This window comes from Chrysemys picta, chromosome 7 (assembly GCF_011386835.1).
Source record: "Chrysemys picta bellii isolate R12L10 chromosome 7, ASM1138683v2, whole genome shotgun sequence".
Taxonomy (NCBI): Eukaryota; Metazoa; Chordata; order Testudines; family Emydidae; genus Chrysemys; species Chrysemys picta.
Window position 1 is genome coordinate 83,902,066 of NC_088797.1, and position 19,666 is coordinate 83,921,731.

Sequence of the window (19,666 nt, forward strand, 5' to 3'; positions counted from 1 at the left end):
GGATCTGTATTCACCAGGGAATTGGTGAAGGGTCTCTCAAGGCTACCCAGGGAAGGGAATTAGCCTTGGGATGGTGGCAGCGGACCAGAGCTAAGCTGGTAGTTAAGCTTAGAAGTTTTCATGCAGGCCCCTACATTTGTACCCTAAAGTTCAAAGTGGGGATACAGCCTTGACAGGGCTAAATCAGGGGGCCCAGATAATCTTCATCCAAGAATATTAAAGGAACTGGCACATGAAATTGCAAGCCCAATAGCAAGAATTTTTAATGAATCTGTAAACTCAGGGGTTGTACCATATGACTGGAGAATTGTTAACATAGTTCCTATTTTTAAGAAAGGAAAAAAATGTGATCCAGGTAACTACAGCCCTGTTAGTTTGATATCTGTAATATTCAAGGTCTTGGAAAAAAATATGAAGGAGAAAGTAGTTAAGGACATTGAGGTCAATGGAAATTGGGACAAAATGCAACATGGTTCTACAAAAGGTAGATCGTGCCAAACCAACCTGATCGCCTTCCTTGAGAAGGTAACAGATTTGTTAGATAAAGGAAACGCAGTGGATCTAGTTTACCATGATTTCAGTAAGGCATTTGATACAGTTCCACATGGGGAATTATTAATTAAATTGGAAAAGATGGAGATCAATATAAAAATTGAAAGGTGGATAAGGAACTGATTAAAGGGGAGACTACAATGGGTCATATTGAAAGGTGAACTGTCAGGCTGGAGGGAGGTTACTAGTGGAGTTCTTCAGGGATCGGTTTTGGGACCAATCTTATTTAATATTTTTATTACTGACCTTGGCACAAAAAGTGGGAGTGTGCTAATAAAGTTTGCCGATGACACAAAGCTGGGAGGTATTGCCAATACAGACAAGGACCGGGATATAATACAGGAAGATCTGGATGACCTTGTAAATTGGAGTAATAGTAATAGGATGAAATTTAATAGTGAAAAGTGCAAGGTCATGCATTTAGGGATTAATAACAAGATTTTTTGTTATGAACTGGGGACTCATGAGTTAGAAGTAACAGAGGAGGAGAAGGACCTTGGAGTATTGGTTGACTATGAGCTGCCAATGTGATATGGCTGTGAAAAAAACTAATGCAATCTTGGGATGCATTAGGTGAGGTATTTCCAGTAGGGATAAGGAGGGGTTAGTACCATTATACAAGATACTGGTGAGACCTCATCTGGAATACTGTGTGCAGTTCTGGTATCCCATGTTTAAGAAGGATGAATTGAAACTGGAACAGGTACAGAGAAGGGATACTAGGATGATCCGAGGAATGGAAAACCTGTCTTATGAAAGGAGACTCAAAGAGCTTGGCTTGTTTAGCCTAACCAAAAGAAGGCTGAGGGAAGATATGACTGCACTCTATAAATATATCAGAGGGATAAATACCAGGGAGGGAAAGGAATTATTTAAGCTCGGTACCAATGTGGACACAAGAACAAATGGATATAAACTGGCCATCAGGAAGTTTAGACTTGAAATTAGATGAAGGTTTCTAACCATCAGAGGAGTGAAGTTCTGGAGCAGCCTTCCAAGGGGAGCAGTGGAGGCAAAAGACATGTCTGGCTTCTAGACTAAGCTTGATAAGTTTATGGAGGTGATGGGATAGCCTAATTTTGTCAATGAATTGATCTTTGACTATTAGTGGTAAATATGCCCAATGGCCTGTGATGGGATGTTAGGTGGGGTGGGATCTGAGTTACTACAAAGAATTCTTTCCTGAGTGTCTGACTGGTGAGTCTTGCCACATGCTCAGGGTTTAACTGATTGCCATATTTGGGGTCAGGAAGGAATTTTCCTCCAGGGCAGATTGGCAGAGGCCCTGGGGTTTTTTCGCCTTCTTCTGCAGCGTGGGGCACGGGTCACTTGCTGGAGGATTCTCTGCCCCTTGAAGTCTTTAAACTATTATTTGAGGACTTCAATGGCTCAGACATAGATTAGGGGTTTGTTGCGGGATTGGGTGGGTGAGATTCTGCGGCCTGCGTTGTGCAGGAGGTCAGACTAGATGACCATATTGGTCCCTTCTGACCTTAAAGTCTAAATCCTCCAGAATCACATACCACTACATGGTAAATTGGTAAATGATTACTTTTCTGTGGCAGCTGCCTTAGTGTCGCCCAATACACAAATTGGGCCACTCACTGCACAGCCCAAGAAAGTTAGTAGTTAGGATATTTGCATTTTTTCCACTAAAAACAAACTATGAAATAGTTCATGACTTTGCCACAAAACTTCACTTTGGCTGCAAAATGGCATGCAAGATCTCAGATGGAGAAAAAAAAAAGATTCTGGTGCTAGGTGTTTTTTAGTTACTTACAGGTGGCTCTTATAAAACGTAATTTTGCAGTTTTGTATGCTATTATTGTACAATGTTAACTACCCATATACTTTGAAAAATACATTTAAAATCATCAAGCTATGTTGTTTAGGAAAGTGGCTTTCTAAATTTGCACTATAATTTTGTTCAATGAAAAATTCATAAGAATTTTCAACAAACAGTTCAATACAGTCTATTGTATCAATACTCTAGAGGCCAAAAATATGGATTAGATATTCTAACTGTGCTATTTTTAATAAAGCCCCAAGATTTGTTTTTTTCAGAATAGAGAACAATGGTTTCAACAGCTGTTATAAGAACCAAGTGACAATCTGCATACTGCTGCAAAATACCTTACATTTATACATGCTTTTCAAGTGATGCATTACCTACTAGCAAAGGGTTGAAATCTATGCTGAGCTATACCACATAAATTCCATTCTGGTCAATGGGAGTGTAAGGGATGTAAATTAGTGCAGAATTTGGCCCTCTGTTTATTTATATATACATAGGACAAATACATACCATCCCTTCTGACTACTAACAAGTTCAAAGACCAAGGTAATATTGATGCAGGCTACAGATAACAGATTGGACTAACCAGCGAACTGATTCATACATTTAATGCTGTAGTAAGCAATCATTACATGGCATTTGACAATCCTACATTTTATTTGACCTACAGACATGGCAATATTTGAGCATGACATCACAGGTCAGGAATACTACAATTTATTCAACTAAATCAAAAATATAAATGTACCTCTACAAACAATGGCTGCAAACTACTCACCACATATTTCTTAAGTTTAATTAGGTTATCTAGTCATTGCCTGGTTAAGATTTCAAATTTTGTAATGGAACTTTGCTAGGTTTTCATTCTCCTTTTCTCTTCAATACTCCAATTTATAGTTTTTACATTAAAAAGGTAGAACAGAAATACAAGAAGTTTAAATATACATAATTACCAAACTCAAAATGCTTCCAGCACACAGACAGAATTGTGATAGGGCATGTAGCTAGTGGTTTGGGAAAATCTTAGTAATCATGTTTTGAGGCAAAGACTTAATCTATTCTGGGTTTTGTTTTTTAATTAATTGCCTCCAGAAGTACAGAGTATCTTACACTTTCCAAGTTTTTCCCACTCACTTGGAACTGTGATTATTTAAAATAACCATAAAGGCAACACTCAAGAAGGGGGTAAATTTGATTCAGATCTATTGTGTGAACATCTAATGTTAGCAGCAGGCTGAGAACACAATAGTAAAATAAAATTATAGATAGGAATAGACAAAATACCACTTTCAATATTGCAAGAGGATGCCAAAAGAAATCTCCCTACTTATTGTCATTATCTTGTGCTGGAGGAGGGAGACAGGGGGGTCTAGAATCCACCACATACTCTTAACTTTTAGTACTTGACTAGTTCACATCCCCCTCTGGAACCTGTAGGAGTACATCTCTTCTATTCATCTCACCAGCCAGCCACCCTGAGATGGTGTCACACAATGCATTGTACTATGTCATAACAGGATTCCTTATGCAAAGGGTATACTTGCCAACATCTCCACTCATCTTCACTGTAATGGTTTTAACTCTTAAATTATTTAGAAGGTGGTGTTTCTTTGAATTCTCTCACTATTAGTTTATGCCTCACAGTTCATACAGTGCAAAATTAAGAAATGTACTGCACACTTTTTTGCATTTTCTGGGAGGATTTGTTCTATTAATTGAGTTAATTAATATTAAATAGAATTAAATGAGTTGCTGGATTTTTTTTTTTTTAAGAAAAAGACGTACATATTTATATAGGCCCAGTTCCTCTCCTTCATTCAAGTTGTTTTCTATGTTGCTTTCCTACACCACCACTTTCTCTGCGGCAGCAGGAGGACTCTCTCAAACCAGATGATCCATAACCACCATAACAGTCTTTTGTGGCCATTGGGAGTTAGTTTAAGTTCAGCATAATCTAATTTAGACCAAGAGACTCAGAGTCAGAAGAGTACAAGACAGGATATAAGCCACTTTTGGTACCACTCCATCCCTGAGAGGTACCGTATGCTCCACAGACAAGGATTTTGGCCATAGTTTCTATCCTGGTTCTAATTTCCCCACAGGATTTAAAAAAGTCAAACATATGCAACACTCTTTGTCTGTTTGTGAAAAAAGTATAACTAAATTTTAAAAAGAATTAGATAAGTTTGTGGATGATAGGTCCATCATTGGCGATTAGCCAAGATGGTCAGGGACACAATGCCATGCTCTGTGCATCCGTACACCTCTGACTGCCAGATGCTGGGACTGGACAACTAAGGATGGATCACTTGATAATTCTATTCTGTTTATTCCCTCTGAAGCATCTGGCACCGGCCACTGTCGGAAGACAGAATACTGGGCTAGATGAACCATTGGCCATTCCGAGTCAGACTGTTCTTATGCGAATTCAAACATTTATCAAGAGTTTCCTGAAGCATTCAGGCAAATACTCGTGCTTTCCTTTCTCCACACCAACCTTGCCCCATAACAACTTTTAAAAATAATAAAAGGTTTACTGTTCCAATTTCGGCTTTACTATTACTGTGCCAAAGAGGTGGTATTAAATCAGGTGAAAATCAATATTAGCTATGTAATGTTTATTCCAGAATGTCCACCAGAAAATAAATAGTTGACCAGAGCACAATACATTTTATTCTTCAAGATAAAAACCTATTTGTGCTAGCTAGATTTAATGTATGAGGCACCATACATTTTAACACAAAAGAGTAAAGGAAGGGCAACCGAAAGATAGGAAATATGGTTTTCCAAAAATATGAGACTTATCCTGCAAGAATATTTCTTTGATAAGGACTTTCAGTCAAGTATACTTCTTGTGTTAAACACAAGAATCCTTTTAGCAGCCTTCTGCTTTTCTTTTTTTTATGTTCTCATGCTGAGATGTACAGGTGATGCAATACCCAAGAGTACCTCCTGTATTGTCTGGGTAACAAAGACCACATTAAAATATCATTTCTAGAACTGAAAGTCATTTAGCAAAAAATAATACATCTAGAAATGAGAGATGTTTCAGTGCAGTGAATGGGTAGTGAGGCTGGTTTATAAACGTTTGCAATGACCTATACAAGTACTAAGAGTATCCCTGCCTTTAGAGGGTCCCAAATCTCCCCCCTCAAAAACATACATACACCCCAGTGATGCTCCCAAATCTCTAAAAGTGTACTAGGTACAAAGCACAAGAATAAAAAAAAAGAGAAAATCACAAAACTTTTATACTACTATATAGTAGTATACTATATAAAGTAGTATAAAAGGCTGGCACTTGAAGCTTTACATTTATCCCGATAGTTAGGATCAAAGAAACCATTCAGTAACTCTGTGCATATCATAGACATATGATACAATGCAGGAGGCTCAGTAACTCCTGGAAGCACATGCAGTGCAGCTGGAATCCTTAAAAAATTGGACCTGATCCAAAGTCCATTGAAGCCAATGAGAATGTCAATGGACTTTGGGTCAGGTCCAGACTCAGCAAGCACACAGGAAGTTCTACAAAAGCATGTGCACTTGACAATTTTCTAAAGTGATTAGGTTTGGTCCAGTTCAGATCAATATCTTCATCAATGATTTAGATAACGGCATAGAGAGTACACTGATAAAGGTTGCAGACAATATCGAGCTGGGAGGATTGCATCTGCATAGGATAGGATTAAAATTCAAAATGATCTGGACAAACTGGAGAAATGGTCTGAAGTAAATAGGAGGAAATTCAATAAGCATAAATGCATAATACTCCATTTAGGAAAGAACAATCAGTTGCACACATACAAAATGGGAAATGACAGCCTAGGAAGGAGTACCGTGGAAAGAGATCTGGGGGTCACAGTGGACCACAAGCTAAATATGAGTCAACAGTATAACAATGTTGCAAAAAAAGTGAATGTCATTCTGGGATGTATTAGAAGGAGTGTTGTAAGCAACACACGAGAAGTAATTCTTCCGCTCTGCTCCTCAACTGGCCTCAACTGGAGTATTCTGTCCAGTTCTGGGTGCCACATTTCAGGAAAGATGAGGACAAACTGGAAAAAGTCTAGAGAAGAGCAACAAAAATGGTTAAAGGTCTAGAAAACATGACCTATCAGGGAAGATTGAAAAAAATGGGTTTGAGTCTGGAAAAGAGAAGACTGAAAGGGGACATGATAAGAGTTTTCAAGTACATAAAAGGTTGTTACAAGGAGGAGGGAGAAAAATTGTTCTTCTTAGCCTCTGAGGATAGGACGGGAAACAATGAGCTGAAATTGCAGGAAGGGAGGTTTAGGTTGGACATTAGGAAAAACTTCCTGTCAGGATGGTTAACCACTGGAATAAATTGCCTAGGGAGGATGTGGAATCTCCATCATTGGAGATTTTTAAGAGCAGGTTACACAAACACCTGTCAGGAATGGTCTAGATAATATTTAGTCCTGCCATGAGTGCAGGAGACTGGACTAGATGACCTCTTGAGCTCCCTTCAACTCCTATGATTGATTCTATGATAAAGCTATTAAAATGAAAGGTTATCAAAATGTTTTAATGCTGGCAAAAACATCTATTTTTTCATTAACCTCATTCTTGGAAATGACTGCACCATTTTTGCACTTTTTAAAAAGTTGGCTTATATATATTTTAAAAGGGCAAAAATGGTGCAATCATGTGTATACACATGCATGCATGCACACCCTTCCCCCCCCCACACACACACACACCTCTTTCTGAAGCAAAGACTGAGTCAGGGAAGTTTCATCTCACATGTTTACAGTTTAACAAAGTTCTAAGAAACTGGAAACAGGGAATTATAATGGAAAGTGCGAGGCAACCTTAACTTTAGATGTAACTCTACACTCCACTTATGATTAAATATATTAATTAATCATACATAAAACATGTAAGTCTTAACATTAACAATTACATTTATAGAAATAAAGTATGTCAGTGAAAACTAACTATGTTCTGTTAGGTATATAAGATCTCTTGTTTACTATAATAGGATGTTAACCTGAAGATTTCCTATTCAGCAGTGTTAAAAATGCAAGTCTCTGAGTACTATAAATCCACAATTTTATCTTTTCTTTGAACTAAAAATGGAAAAAATGTTCCTTTCCAGATATCCCTCATTATTCAATTGCTAATTATTCCTACAGAATATCCATGTTTTAAAAATTAGATAGTTGCTAATTAACAGAAAAGATAATTATGTATTAGTGGGTACAGCCTCTAGTTAGGTAGTTGGGTTCTCCTTTCATTCCATCTTTGTATAAATTTGCATTAATTTTTTATTACTGGTAATGAAACAATAATGCTAAAAGGATTAGAATAATCTACAATATCAAGGATTGTTTCAGGAAATCCATAGTTAGAAAGATTTACTTAAATTAATGTAGTCCATTAAGCTCTCCAGCTGTCTTAGTTAAAACATTGTTTTCTCCCACTCCCTGTTTCACACACACATAGCAAGAAAATGTGCCAGTTGGCACCACAGGCTTAGAAACAACCACAGGAAGTAATTGTTGAGAATGAATAGCCTCATCTTCTTGATATGTGTTTTGTTAAATCAGTATCAGCTATAAAAATAGTTTCTGCCTCTGGTAATTCTACATCATTAAAATAATATTTTATACGATTGAACTAAATGGTCAACAGCAGTTAAAAAGAAGAAGACTGACACTTCAGGCAGAGAACAACTACATGAAATTATACCACAGGAGCAAGGGCTGAAAGAAAAGAGAAATACCAGCAAATGTTGTTTACAGCTACAGACATTCCTCTGTTTTTGTTCATTAAGCTATTTTTTTGTTTGTTTTCTTTTAAAGAGACATATGACAGCAATGCATATGATCCAGAAATGGATCCAGACACTCCGTCCTTCAAGGCTCTTAGAAGTGACCATGAGCTTTGAAATTCACATCAGGAACGGTTTCCCCAGCAGCTGGGGCATAGGAACTCCAAGTTTTTAGTTCAGGCCCAACTTTAGAATTTTGTGGACTGGAGAAAATATATAGTTATATGCTTGAGTGAGGGGAAGCTTCCAAAGAAAATCCCAAGTAACCACAAAATGAATATCAAACAAAAGATTCTAAAAACAGAAGATTTTACCTATTTATTTGTAATAATATAATTTGGCATAGGGCATATTCTTGGGAATGTGTATTATTCATTAGCTAAATGAATAGAAAATTTACTATCCACGTTTCACTAATCAGAACATATTTAAAATACACAACTAATTTAATCACATGTTTCATTTGTAAGTTATTTCTGTAAGTTAATAGAAATATTTTAATGAACCATATGAAGTTACATTTTAAAAGAGAAGCTGCCAATAAAAAGCATTCAGAGTCAACCTCACAGCCTTAAAAAACAGCTCAGACAAGTAGCTAGCAAATTCATCATTTAAAAAAAAAAATTTCACAAGCATCAAAACTATCCAGCCTGAAACTATAGTATGTATAAACACACACACAATGACTTATAGCTATTTGATAGTGGAAAATTCATCAGATATGACCACAAAATCTATTTCACATAGAATTCTGATGTTTGTTTATTGTTGAATGTGGGAGATATTAGCAGAGTTTCCAACTGGCCTTTATCAGCTAAAATTATTGGACAGCATATGTCAAGAACAATCATATTCAGTCTTCTCAACTTATGACAGCAAATCTGTTTGAAATAAAAAGGATTCCTGATGGGTAACCAAACGTAAATACTTGCAAGATAAAGAATTAGCTCCATGACACTGGTTTGTTAAATCTAGACATACATACAGACTGACAGAATCCACAGAGATCACCTTACCAACCATTTGTAAAATGGAACAAATAATTGTTAGCATAAGACATCATCTTACAGCATTAACTGGTATAGTCAGAAAATGACATTATGAGAGGCCATTTATAATAACTATTAATACAGACTTCAAATACAAGTTAGTACAGCTTCAATGTATTTGAATGGGTTGCTGAAACTGTTTTGGTGGCTGTTAAGTATTATTGTAAAGCTGTTGAGATCAAATTAGTACTCAAAGATCAACTTTCGTGTATCTGCTTTTCTTTTTAAATAAGCTAACTGTTCTTCTCCTTGAAGATGGTACCGAAAAATGTAGGAGTTCCACCACATCACTTCCAACCATTGGTCTATCAGCTTGCAATGCAAAAGCTTCAGGGTAGCAAAGAGCAGCATGGTTGTAGATCTCTTCTTGACCATTGATAAAGATGAGGGGGTAAATCCTCCGATGGTGTAAACTGGCATAGTACATTGACTTCAGAGGATCTGCCTCCAAGTTTCCATGCTAATGTTACTAGACCTATTAGCTGCCTCACATACCATCTGCCACAAAGGGCTGTTCACTCACCTGCAACACAAACATTAATAGTATGGCCTTGCAGTGGTTTCAAACTTCTCTCAGAGAAATCCAGAGGGCAGTTTTGGGCAACAGCTTTTCTGTTTCAATGGCTCATTCATGAGGGTTCCTTAATATTTCGACCCCATCATCCTCTTCGTTGTAATGTGGGTAGGGGTTGCATGGTGAGATCTATATTGAAGAGTTTTCAATATAGTGACTGCATTCAGTTTTCTTCATCTCCAGAGGAGGCAGCTGCGTATTTTTAAGTGTATGGCAATGATTGGGGAATGGATATAAGTGAGCTGCCTGAGGATCAATTCAGAGAAGACTAAATAGTTGGGAAGTTGGGAGATATAGCCAGAGGCTACAGATTATTTCTACCCCCCAAAAGGTATTTTTCTGTCATAATTCGAGCAGGGCAAAAAAATTTCACCCAAAACTTTTTTCAGTGAAAAATGCAGATTTAGCACACCAAAACATTTATTGAGCTGTATTGAATTTAAAATTGATTTAGTTGAAAAATAAAACCTAAAAAAAATCTGAAAAAAAATCAAAATGCTTTGTTTCAATATATTTGAAAGAAAAAAGTTCAATTTTTGGTTCAAAAATGACTTTCAACATTGTCTTTAATTGTATTGAAAACAAAACATTTAAAAATTATCAAAATAAAAACAAGACTCTTATTTGACCCAAAATTTTTGTTTTAAAAAAGACACTTCACAATTCACCAGAATTTTGAAAAATTCTGTTTTTGGTTCATTCCAAAGAACATTTTTTTTTTTTACATTTTTCAAAATAGTCAGCAAAACAAAAAAAAACCCTGTTATTTGCCCATCTGCAGTCATGAGAAATTCCCAACTGCTATTAGACAGCAGGGACTACGACGGTGTTTTCTTCTACCTGGGTGTGGTAAGGAGACTAAAACCATGTTTCTTGGATGCACACCTTTCTACTGTTCTCTGTACCTTTATCACTGCAAGATCAGACTATTGCAATATGACAGATATTAGAATATTATGACAGATATTGCAACTGCATGCGGTATCTCTGGGGACAATACCGTATGTGTCATTATAGGCCAAAGATCTATGCCAGTCCAGTGGAAAGGTTACCTCAGCTCATTTATGAACTAAACACAGTGGGTGGTGATTTAGTTCTTGAGACTCTAACAGCTCCAGTGAAGTACCAGGCGGGCGGGGGTGGGGGGGAGAAGAAGCTTTTGGTATAAGAAGAAGAACATGAACTGATTCAGGATCTTCCTTTTGGTTCAACAAATGAGCAGGACCTTGGGTCCTAGGGGAACCCCCAACCCTTGAGGAACATTTAGTGTGAATTTAAACCCGTTTTTATGTTTTCTCTGTAAGGTTTTTTTCCTAAGAATAATATACTTTGCTTTGGAAGAGCTGTGTAGTCACTGTAAAAACACTGTTATTGTCCTGGGAGAAAAAACAATGCACAGAGGCTGTCCTCTAGGCAGACTAGCTCCGGTCAGCACTGCTGACCTGGCCATTAAAAGTCAGGTTGGCAGTGCTGCAGGGCTAAGGGAGGCTAGTCCCTACCTGTCCTGGCACCGCGCTGTGCCCCGGAAGCAGCCAGCAGGTCCAGCTCCTAGGTGGCGGGGCCATGGGGCTCTGCACGCTGCCCACGCCCCAAGCACTGGCTCCTCACTCCCATTAGCCAGGAACCACAGCCCGCCTAGGAGCCAGACCTGCTGGCCGCTTCCGGGACGCAGTACAGAGTCAGGACAGGTAGGGACTAGCTGCTGACTGGGAACCACCCAAGGTAAGCCCACGCCCCAACCCCCTTCCCCGAGCTCCCCCCCGCACCTCAAAACCCTCATCCTCGGCCCCACCCCAGAGTCTGCACCCAAAGCTGGAGCCCTCACCCCCCTGCATCTCAATCCCCTGCCCCAGCCCAGAGCCCGCACCTCCGCCTTCACACCAACCCCCTGCCTCAACCCGCAGCCCCCTCCCACACTCCAAATCCCTCGGCCACACACCCCAGCTGGAGCCCCCTCCTGCACCCCAAACCCTTCATCGGCCCCACCCCAGAGCCCTCACCCCCAACCCAGAGCCCGTACTCCTCCCACACCCAACCCCCTGCCTCAACCCGCAGCCCCTTCCCACATTCCCAATCCCTCGACCCCACCCCAGAGCCCTCACCCCCAACCCAGAGCCCGTACTCCTCCCACACCCAACCCCCTGCCTCAACCCGCAGCCTCTTCCCAAATTCTCAATCCCTTGGCCCCACCCCAGAGCCCTCACCCCCAACCCAGAGCCCGTACTCCTCCCACACCCAACCCCCTGCCTCAACCCGCAGCCCCTTCCCACATTCCCAATCCCTCAGCCCCAACCCCCAGCCTGGATCCCCCTCCTAGACCCCAAACCCTTCATTCCCAGACCCACCCCATTGATAAAGATGAGGGAGTAGATCCTCCGGTATAAATTGGCATAGTAAACTGACCTCAGAGGATCTGCCGCCACCCCCCAGCCTGCACCCCCAACCGGAGCCCTCACCCCTTCCCACACCCCAACTCCCTGCTCGAGCCAAGAGCCCCCTCCTGTACCCTGAGCCCCTCATTTCTGGCCCTACCCCAGAGCCCGCACCCCCAGTTAGAGCCCGCACCCCCTCCCGCACCCCAACCTCCTGCCCCAGCCCAGTGAAAGTGAGTGAGAGCAGGGGAGAGTGAGCCACCAAGGGAGGGTGGGATGTAGTGAGCGGGGGCAGGGCCTCAGGAAGGGGAGGGGCTAGGATGTTCAGTTCTGTGCTATTAGAAAGGTGGCAACCCTAATAACAGGGGACTCTAACATTAAAAACCCTGGTCAGGAGGGAGAGACACACAGGGAACTTGGCTGGGAGTCTGAAATCTTAAGTGTCAAAGGACCCTGGAAGGAGAACACAGATGCAGTTACCCCTGAAACTAACAGTTTTACCTTAAGGACAATTCAGACACTCAACATGGTACAGAAGGCAGCATCTACTTGTAAAATGGTGATTCTGTACGAGTCTGAGACCAGTGCTCCAGAATCTGCATTGGCTACTTGTTAGTTTTCAAATATTGTTTCTGACCTGCTACACTGAATAGTGCCCTAAATGGCTTTGAGTAGTGGCTTCTAGTAGTTTGCTAAGTGATGTGTATATCATCACATAAGAGAGAGCAACTGCTGGTAGGGCATTCTTGATGAGGTCCCCTAGGCTGTGGAATTCATACTTACCCATGATCGAAAACCATCCAGTTTTGTTGACCTTCAGGGATGTTACAATGCTCACCTATTTGAGCATGTATTTGGGGAAAGTAGGTGGTGGCAGTGGGAGAGGAGGGTGAAGACAGGCTATGGATATTTATTTGGGGATAAGGGTTTTTCAGGAGCAGATGTGGGGATATTTTGGTTTTGTGCATTTCACTCTTTTGTGTGGGGAAAAGTTGTTGATTTTCTACGGTTGTTTAGGTCTTAGTTTGCTTTTATTTATAATTTTCGGTCAATAGTCCCCGAAGTCTGGGATAAGTGTTATTTTTACATTTATATATAAACGTGAAAAAAAGTATTAAACTGTAAATACCTTATCTAACCTGAAACAGAAGGGGAAATTTAGAGAGAGAGAGGAGAGAGAGAGACAATAGGTGGACAGCCACAAGTAGAAGGTATGACTATGGTATGGAGACAGGGGGGGGGGCAAAAGGGATACAAGCTCCAGTGTTAAGCTTACAAACACTTATTAGAAATGGCAAATGAATATTAGACAATTGGCTACAATCTTTGAAGTCCTTAAAAAAAGAAACAAGAAAAATTCAATTAAAATGAATGCACTATTTACATTACATTCCTGATTTTTTAAAATCTCTCTTATTGACAGTAATTTTGTATGAACAGTGGAAAAAAATCCTTGCGGATTAAAAAGCAAGCTAGATGTTTAGTCAAGGAACACTTCTAATATTTCTTTGTGACACTTGGTTATTACCATAATCAAGAATTTATTCTACCTTGAAGCACTGAAGGTTTACTGGAAAAAATAGTCTTTAGCTGCCTAATACATTTCAAGCACTTATGTATACCAAATACAAATTATTGACTATTGTACTGAATCAGCTCCTCTAGATCCATGAGCTACCCATCACCCTACACTATTTCAATGCGATCCTCAAGTAAGCATCCGATTAATGCTGAAGTGAATTGGCTCAGACCTAATAAATGAAGAACGGGGCTTAAGGAGAGAAAATCTTTAATTATCTTTCTCCAGCTCATGTGCATAGCTCCCAGTTTATTGCAAGTCTATAAAGCTAAATAAACCAAGTAAATTTAGCTGCAGCTTACTTTTCAACTCTAAATTTACTAATGAATTTCAGGGTTCAATTTCTGTCTTAACATACTAAATAAATTATTTTCCTGAACATTTCATAACAAAAATACACACTAAAGCTAAATGTCTGATAAAAATGATAATGCAATAATAATTCTCAGTTTCACTAATTTTGTATACGAAATGTAAGACTAATTAAGACATTGTAAGATTATTTAAAGTCAAACCAAACAGCGCTGCACCAATATCTGACACCATTGTAAAACCAAACAACTTCTGTAGAAATGCCAGTACAAAATGCTATCTAGTGATGCTAGTTTTTGGGAGACATTTACCCAGGATACCATGCCAACAAAGCAAAAGAAGTAAATAAAAATGTGAGCTAATTCTCACCATCCATCAGACACTTACAGTCGTATAACTTACACCTCCATTTACCTGACCCTTGAATGAGTCTAGGAACGCCACTTCTGTTTGGAGGAGAGAGAGTGTTGAGGGAACACAAATCAAAAGAGATAATTTGACTTTTCTACACTATAACATGTCTGGTTTCAGAGTAGCAGCCGTGTTAGTCTGTATCCGCAAAAAGAACAGGAGTACTTGTGGCACCTTAGAGACTAACAAATTTATTACAGCATAAGCTTTCGTGGACTACAGCCCACTTCTTCGGATGCATACAGAATGGAACATATATTGAGGAGATATATATACACACATACAGAGAGCATGAACAGGTGGGAGTTGTCTTACCAACTCTGAGAGGCCAATTAAGTAAGAGAAAAAAAACTTTTGAAGTGATAATCAAGCTAGCCCAGTACAGACAGGTTGATAAGAAGTGTGAGAATACTTACAAGGGGAGATAGATTCAATGTTTGTAATGGCTCAGCCATTCCCAGTCCTTATTCAATCCTTTGTTGATTGTGTCTAGTTTGCATATCAATTCCAGCTCAGCAGTCTCTCGTTGGAGTCTGTTTTTGAAGTTTTTCTGTTGTAATATAGCCACCCGCAGGTCTGTCACTGAATGACCAGACAGGTTAAAGTGTTCTCCCATTGGTTTTTGAGTATTATGATTCCTGATGTCAGATTTGTGTCCATTAATTCTTGTGCGTAGAGACTGTCCGGTTTGGCCAATGTACATGGCAGAGGGGCATTGCTGGCACATGATGGCATATATCACATTGGTAGATGTGCAGGTGAACGAGCCCCTGATGGTATGGCTGATGTGATTAGGTCCTATGATGATGTCACTTAAATAGATATGTGCCACAAGTACTCCTGTTCTTACAACATGTCTGTTTCTAGAGCACGGGAACACAAACCACAACTGCAATCTTTGTTTGCAGAGTCTCCTCTAATGAGACTTTTGGATCTTGGCTTTCTTTGGTTATAATTTGGTAAGGTTGTGACCTTTTAGCCATTTCATACTGGAGTAATCACTGGCATTCGCACTTGACAATGAGATACATACCATATAATAGCTAGATGTAGCAGTCAAATAGTTGGACACCATAATATATAACTTCATACAGCTGCAGTGATCTTTGATTGTACTGTAAGTGACTGAAACAGGTTTCTTTTTACCCTAGAATAAAGGCACACTGATAGCATGCTAAACACAGCAACACAAAGACATTCACAAAAGTGCAGATCTCTGTCAATGCACTCAGATTCTCTAATTGATCAGCTGAATTACCAGTTATGCAGAGACTGGAAGTCATGCAGTTACACAGATAATTTCACAAGAAGTCATAATCAAACAGAATTTTGGAGAAAAAACAACAGGTCTGGGCTCCTAAGTAGATAGTTTCAGGATTGAGGAAAAAATGGGCAAGGGATACATGGGGTGCAGCATATTACAGACAGCAGTTAATGCAGACAGCAGTGAAATGAGGACACACATATGTATGGAATTAAATAGCAGGCTGCAACTTTTATTAAACTCTAACTCAAGGGAGGTGTGCTACATGCCCACCACCCATACTCTCCTACACCAGACATTTAATTGGTTCCAATGGGGAAGTTGCAGGGCTCCTTACCATATAACCTGTAACTCAGGGTAGGCTCTCCTCAGAGATAGTAGAAGGGTAGGGGATGCCACTAGGTCTGAACCTCAGCCCGCGAAAGCCACAGGGTCTCAGCCTATCGCACGAGCCCAAGACCCATCACAAAAATCCCAGGCCTTTTACTTCTGGGAACAGTTAGTTTTATTCTCTTAACCCACTGGAAACTGGCTGCAAGTTGAGACAAAAACTCCTCAAACAAGTACCTCAGTTAAGTGCTAAACATATTCCTACTTAACCCACTGTGGCTTGAAGGTGCTGCAAGGAAGGTGAAAAGTTCTCTGGTCATCTGCCAATTGGCCCATGGGAGAAAAGATTCCTTCCCAACCCCCAAATAGGCAACTGGCTAGATCCACAGCATCTGTCAGGCCAGATTCCTATTCCTAGTTTGGAGGGTTAGCATGGGGCTGCTCGAAGTGAGCCAAAATAGGCTCCACATGGCCCCTGCACTGGGTTAAATCCTGGGAGTTGGGGAATCAGTACCCCTCTTCTCCAGCCGGTCAATGGGTGCCAGAGACTCTGGGCGGGGGGGGGAGGAAGAAGAGCTCTGGTGTCCCTTAGCGCAGTGGCTTTCAACCCTTCCGAACTACTGTACCCCTTCCAGGAGTCTGATTTGTTTTGTGTATCCCCAAGTTTCACTTCACTTAAAAACGACTTGCTTACAAAATCAGACATAAAAATACAAGTGTCACAGCACACCATTACTGAGAAATTGCTTACTTTCTCATTTTTACCATATAATTATAAAATAAATCAACTGGAATATAAATATTGTACTTACATTTCAGTGTATAGCATATAGAGCACTATAAACAAGTCATTGTCCGTATGAAATTTTAGTTAGTACTGACTTCGCTAGTGCTTTTTATCTAGCCTGTTGTCAAATATCTAGATGAGTTGATGTACCTTCTGAAAGACCTCTGCATAGCCCCAGGGGTACGTGTACCCCTCGTTGAGAACCACTGCCTTAGTGAGTGTCTCCCTCCCTTGCTGCTGGGACTGTCACCTTTCACCACTGGCCCCATCAAGTTCTCCCCACTTGTTGAGGCAGGTAGGTGGCATTTACCAACAGCTGCCAGCAATAAAACACACTTGTATCTGAGACAAGAGTAAAACTTGAACTATGGAGCATCTGCGATATCTCAGATGCCAGTTGGTGGTGACAGTGAGCTCCTGCAAGGGTAACATTTTATGCATGTCACCAGTGCAGCTTTGCCTAGAGGAGAAAAAAAAAAGCCTACCACTAGCTGTCAGGCAGTGAAAAAAAAAAAAGGAGGGGTTTGTTAAATACCTAGGAAATCTTGTCCACTGAGGAAAAATAAATCCCAAATAGATTTGAAGAGATTAAAGACCAGTGTTTACACATAAGAACATTTGTTTCCCCTACCACCACCAATCACCCTCCCTCCCCCACAAAACCAATGCAGCATAAGGAATGGTGAACATTCAGTCTCCTGAATAGCCCAAATTCTGTGTGAGCCTAGGAATGGGTTGATGTGTTTGCTCAGTGTGCTTTTAAGCCAGTACAGCAGGAAAAAGCAACCTGTCTGCTTCTAGTGCTGTACACATGGGGAATAATAAAATGATTCAGAAAATTGCTGAACATATATTCTAGCAGGTGTCAGTCCAAGTCAATATATACTGGACTGCATTGCTCCATAACATCTGAGTCTTAAAATCCTCCCAATGTGGTGGCGGGGAAAGAGAACACAAACAGATGCTTCCTATTTTAATTAATAGGGGGGGGAAAGCCCTGACATCAGAATATGGACAGTTGTGAGGTGAAACTATAATATCCAGAGCTTGCCAGTCTTGATTCTAATGAATCCAACCAATCTGTCTGATCACATTTTAATGTTACTGCTTCTCCTAGGAAAAGTGCTCTAGAATATGGCTGTAAACCATAAAACAGAAGAAGAGTAAAGGACTCTTTAGAGAGATGCAGGATGTAAACATTATTGTGAAGAATTGTACTAGATATGAAAAAGCAACAGATCTCTTTCATATCTAGTACAATTCTTAATTAAGTTTGCTTAATATTTGATTCATTCAATACTGCATGTGTCATAAGAGATTCATTTGTTTTCCTTATTTTGAGTTTATAGAGTTCCAATCTTTTTCACATTCAAGCTACCTTAAAGGTAAAGCCAACCCATTCCTATAGCAAGTATAATGTATGAATTAATAAAGGATAATTCCACCAAAAGATGCAAATGTATATAGTAGATAGGCTCAAATATTAGATTCATTACACAACTATGATTACAAACCAAAATAGTCTCTCCTCTCTACCCAGGGAAGTGGTAAAACTTCCTTCAGTAAGAAATCATAAAGCACAGATAATATGAAGCCTGAAGTGTCTATATGTTTCTCAGCTCTAATGGTAAGAGTGGCAATAAAATACCTCACAAAATCTTATCAATCACTGGAAGTATGGGTATAAATTCGAAAAGTAGCCTCTGTGCAGAAATAGAGGGCCACTTCCTGAGCTAAGGCTGAGGAGTGTTCTGCACAGGTCAGGAGAGAGTGTTCCAATTCATGAGTCAGAACACAACAAAAGCATGATCAGCCTAAAAAATCATGACTTTTCTTTTTAAAAAAATGGTGTCTGTTTTGTTTTTGAACTCTACCTCCCAGCCCCAGTGTGTATCCAACAATCCCAAGTTGAAAACAGAACCCTACATACATACATGATTTGCACACAAATACGCAGGCCCCAACTCCCTGCACACATGCCCTCTAATTCCCTCATACCCTGGCCCTCCATACCACTGCAGATCCCTCCACGGCATACCTGCTCCTTGACTCCCCTTCCCCTGCTCCCCACACCCTACTCCACCCTTAGACAGATCCAACAGCCACACTCTCCTCTTCTAAAATCCTGAAGCGGAGTCCAGCTTCCAAAAGCAGGAAAGATCATTTGTGTGGGCTGTTAAACACACTCCCCCTTGCTGGATGGTGGTGGAGGGATGAGGCTACTACCAGCAAGCTCAGGACGGGCTGGCCCTGCTATTCTTGCCTGCTCCAGGGCTCTGCCCTGCACAGAGCCAGGGCCGGCTCCAGGCACCAGCGCAGGAAGCAGGTGCTCGGGGCAGTACCTCTGGGTCTTCGGCGGCAATTCGGCGGCAGGTCCCTCGGTCCCTCTCGGAGGGAAGGACCTGCCACCGAATTGCTGCCGAAGAATGAAGCGGCATAGTAGAGCCACCGCGGAAGTGCCACCGATCGTGGCACTTTATCTTTTTTTTCTTCGCCGCTTGGGGCAACAAAAAAGCTGGAGCCGGCCCTGCTCAGAGTGCACAGGAATACTCTGCTACTGCTGAGACCTATGGCACAAACAGTACACCAGCCTCTAATGGCTAAGGGGGAACTGTAGGCAACTCACTCAAAACTTATTGTGTTGCCTATAGTTTGAGAAATTCACAGCATCCCCCAACGTTGCGATACATCACCACCTCAAACGTTAGCAACATTGGGGTGGCTTTAGGTCAGCTGCATGTTCCCATGATCCTAAGGGTTGTCCTGGTATTGGCAACTTAAACCTCAGATTAATTTAGGCTTTTGGAAAAAATCCTTTCCAAATTTAGAAGGCATACATTCAAA

The 19,666-nt window shown here is 40.5% G+C and overlaps 1 protein-coding gene across 17 annotated transcripts in view; it reads right to left on the reverse strand.

Annotated features, from left to right (window-relative positions):
• CTNNA3 (catenin alpha 3) overlaps positions 1 to 19,666 on the reverse strand; it is a 939,042-nt gene that overhangs the window by 692,861 nt on the left and 226,515 nt on the right. Inside the window, exon 8 of one of the 17 annotated variants that reach the window (XM_065553443.1) lies at positions 5,588 to 6,416. The exons of the other annotated variants lie outside the window; for them this stretch is intronic. Within the exon in view, the coding sequence (XP_065409515.1) occupies positions 6,348 to 6,416 (69 nt within the window). The 3' untranslated portion in view covers positions 5,588 to 6,347. Of the gene's footprint in view, positions 1 to 5,587; positions 6,417 to 19,666 lie in introns of those variants that run through there. 17 annotated transcript variants of the gene reach the window in all.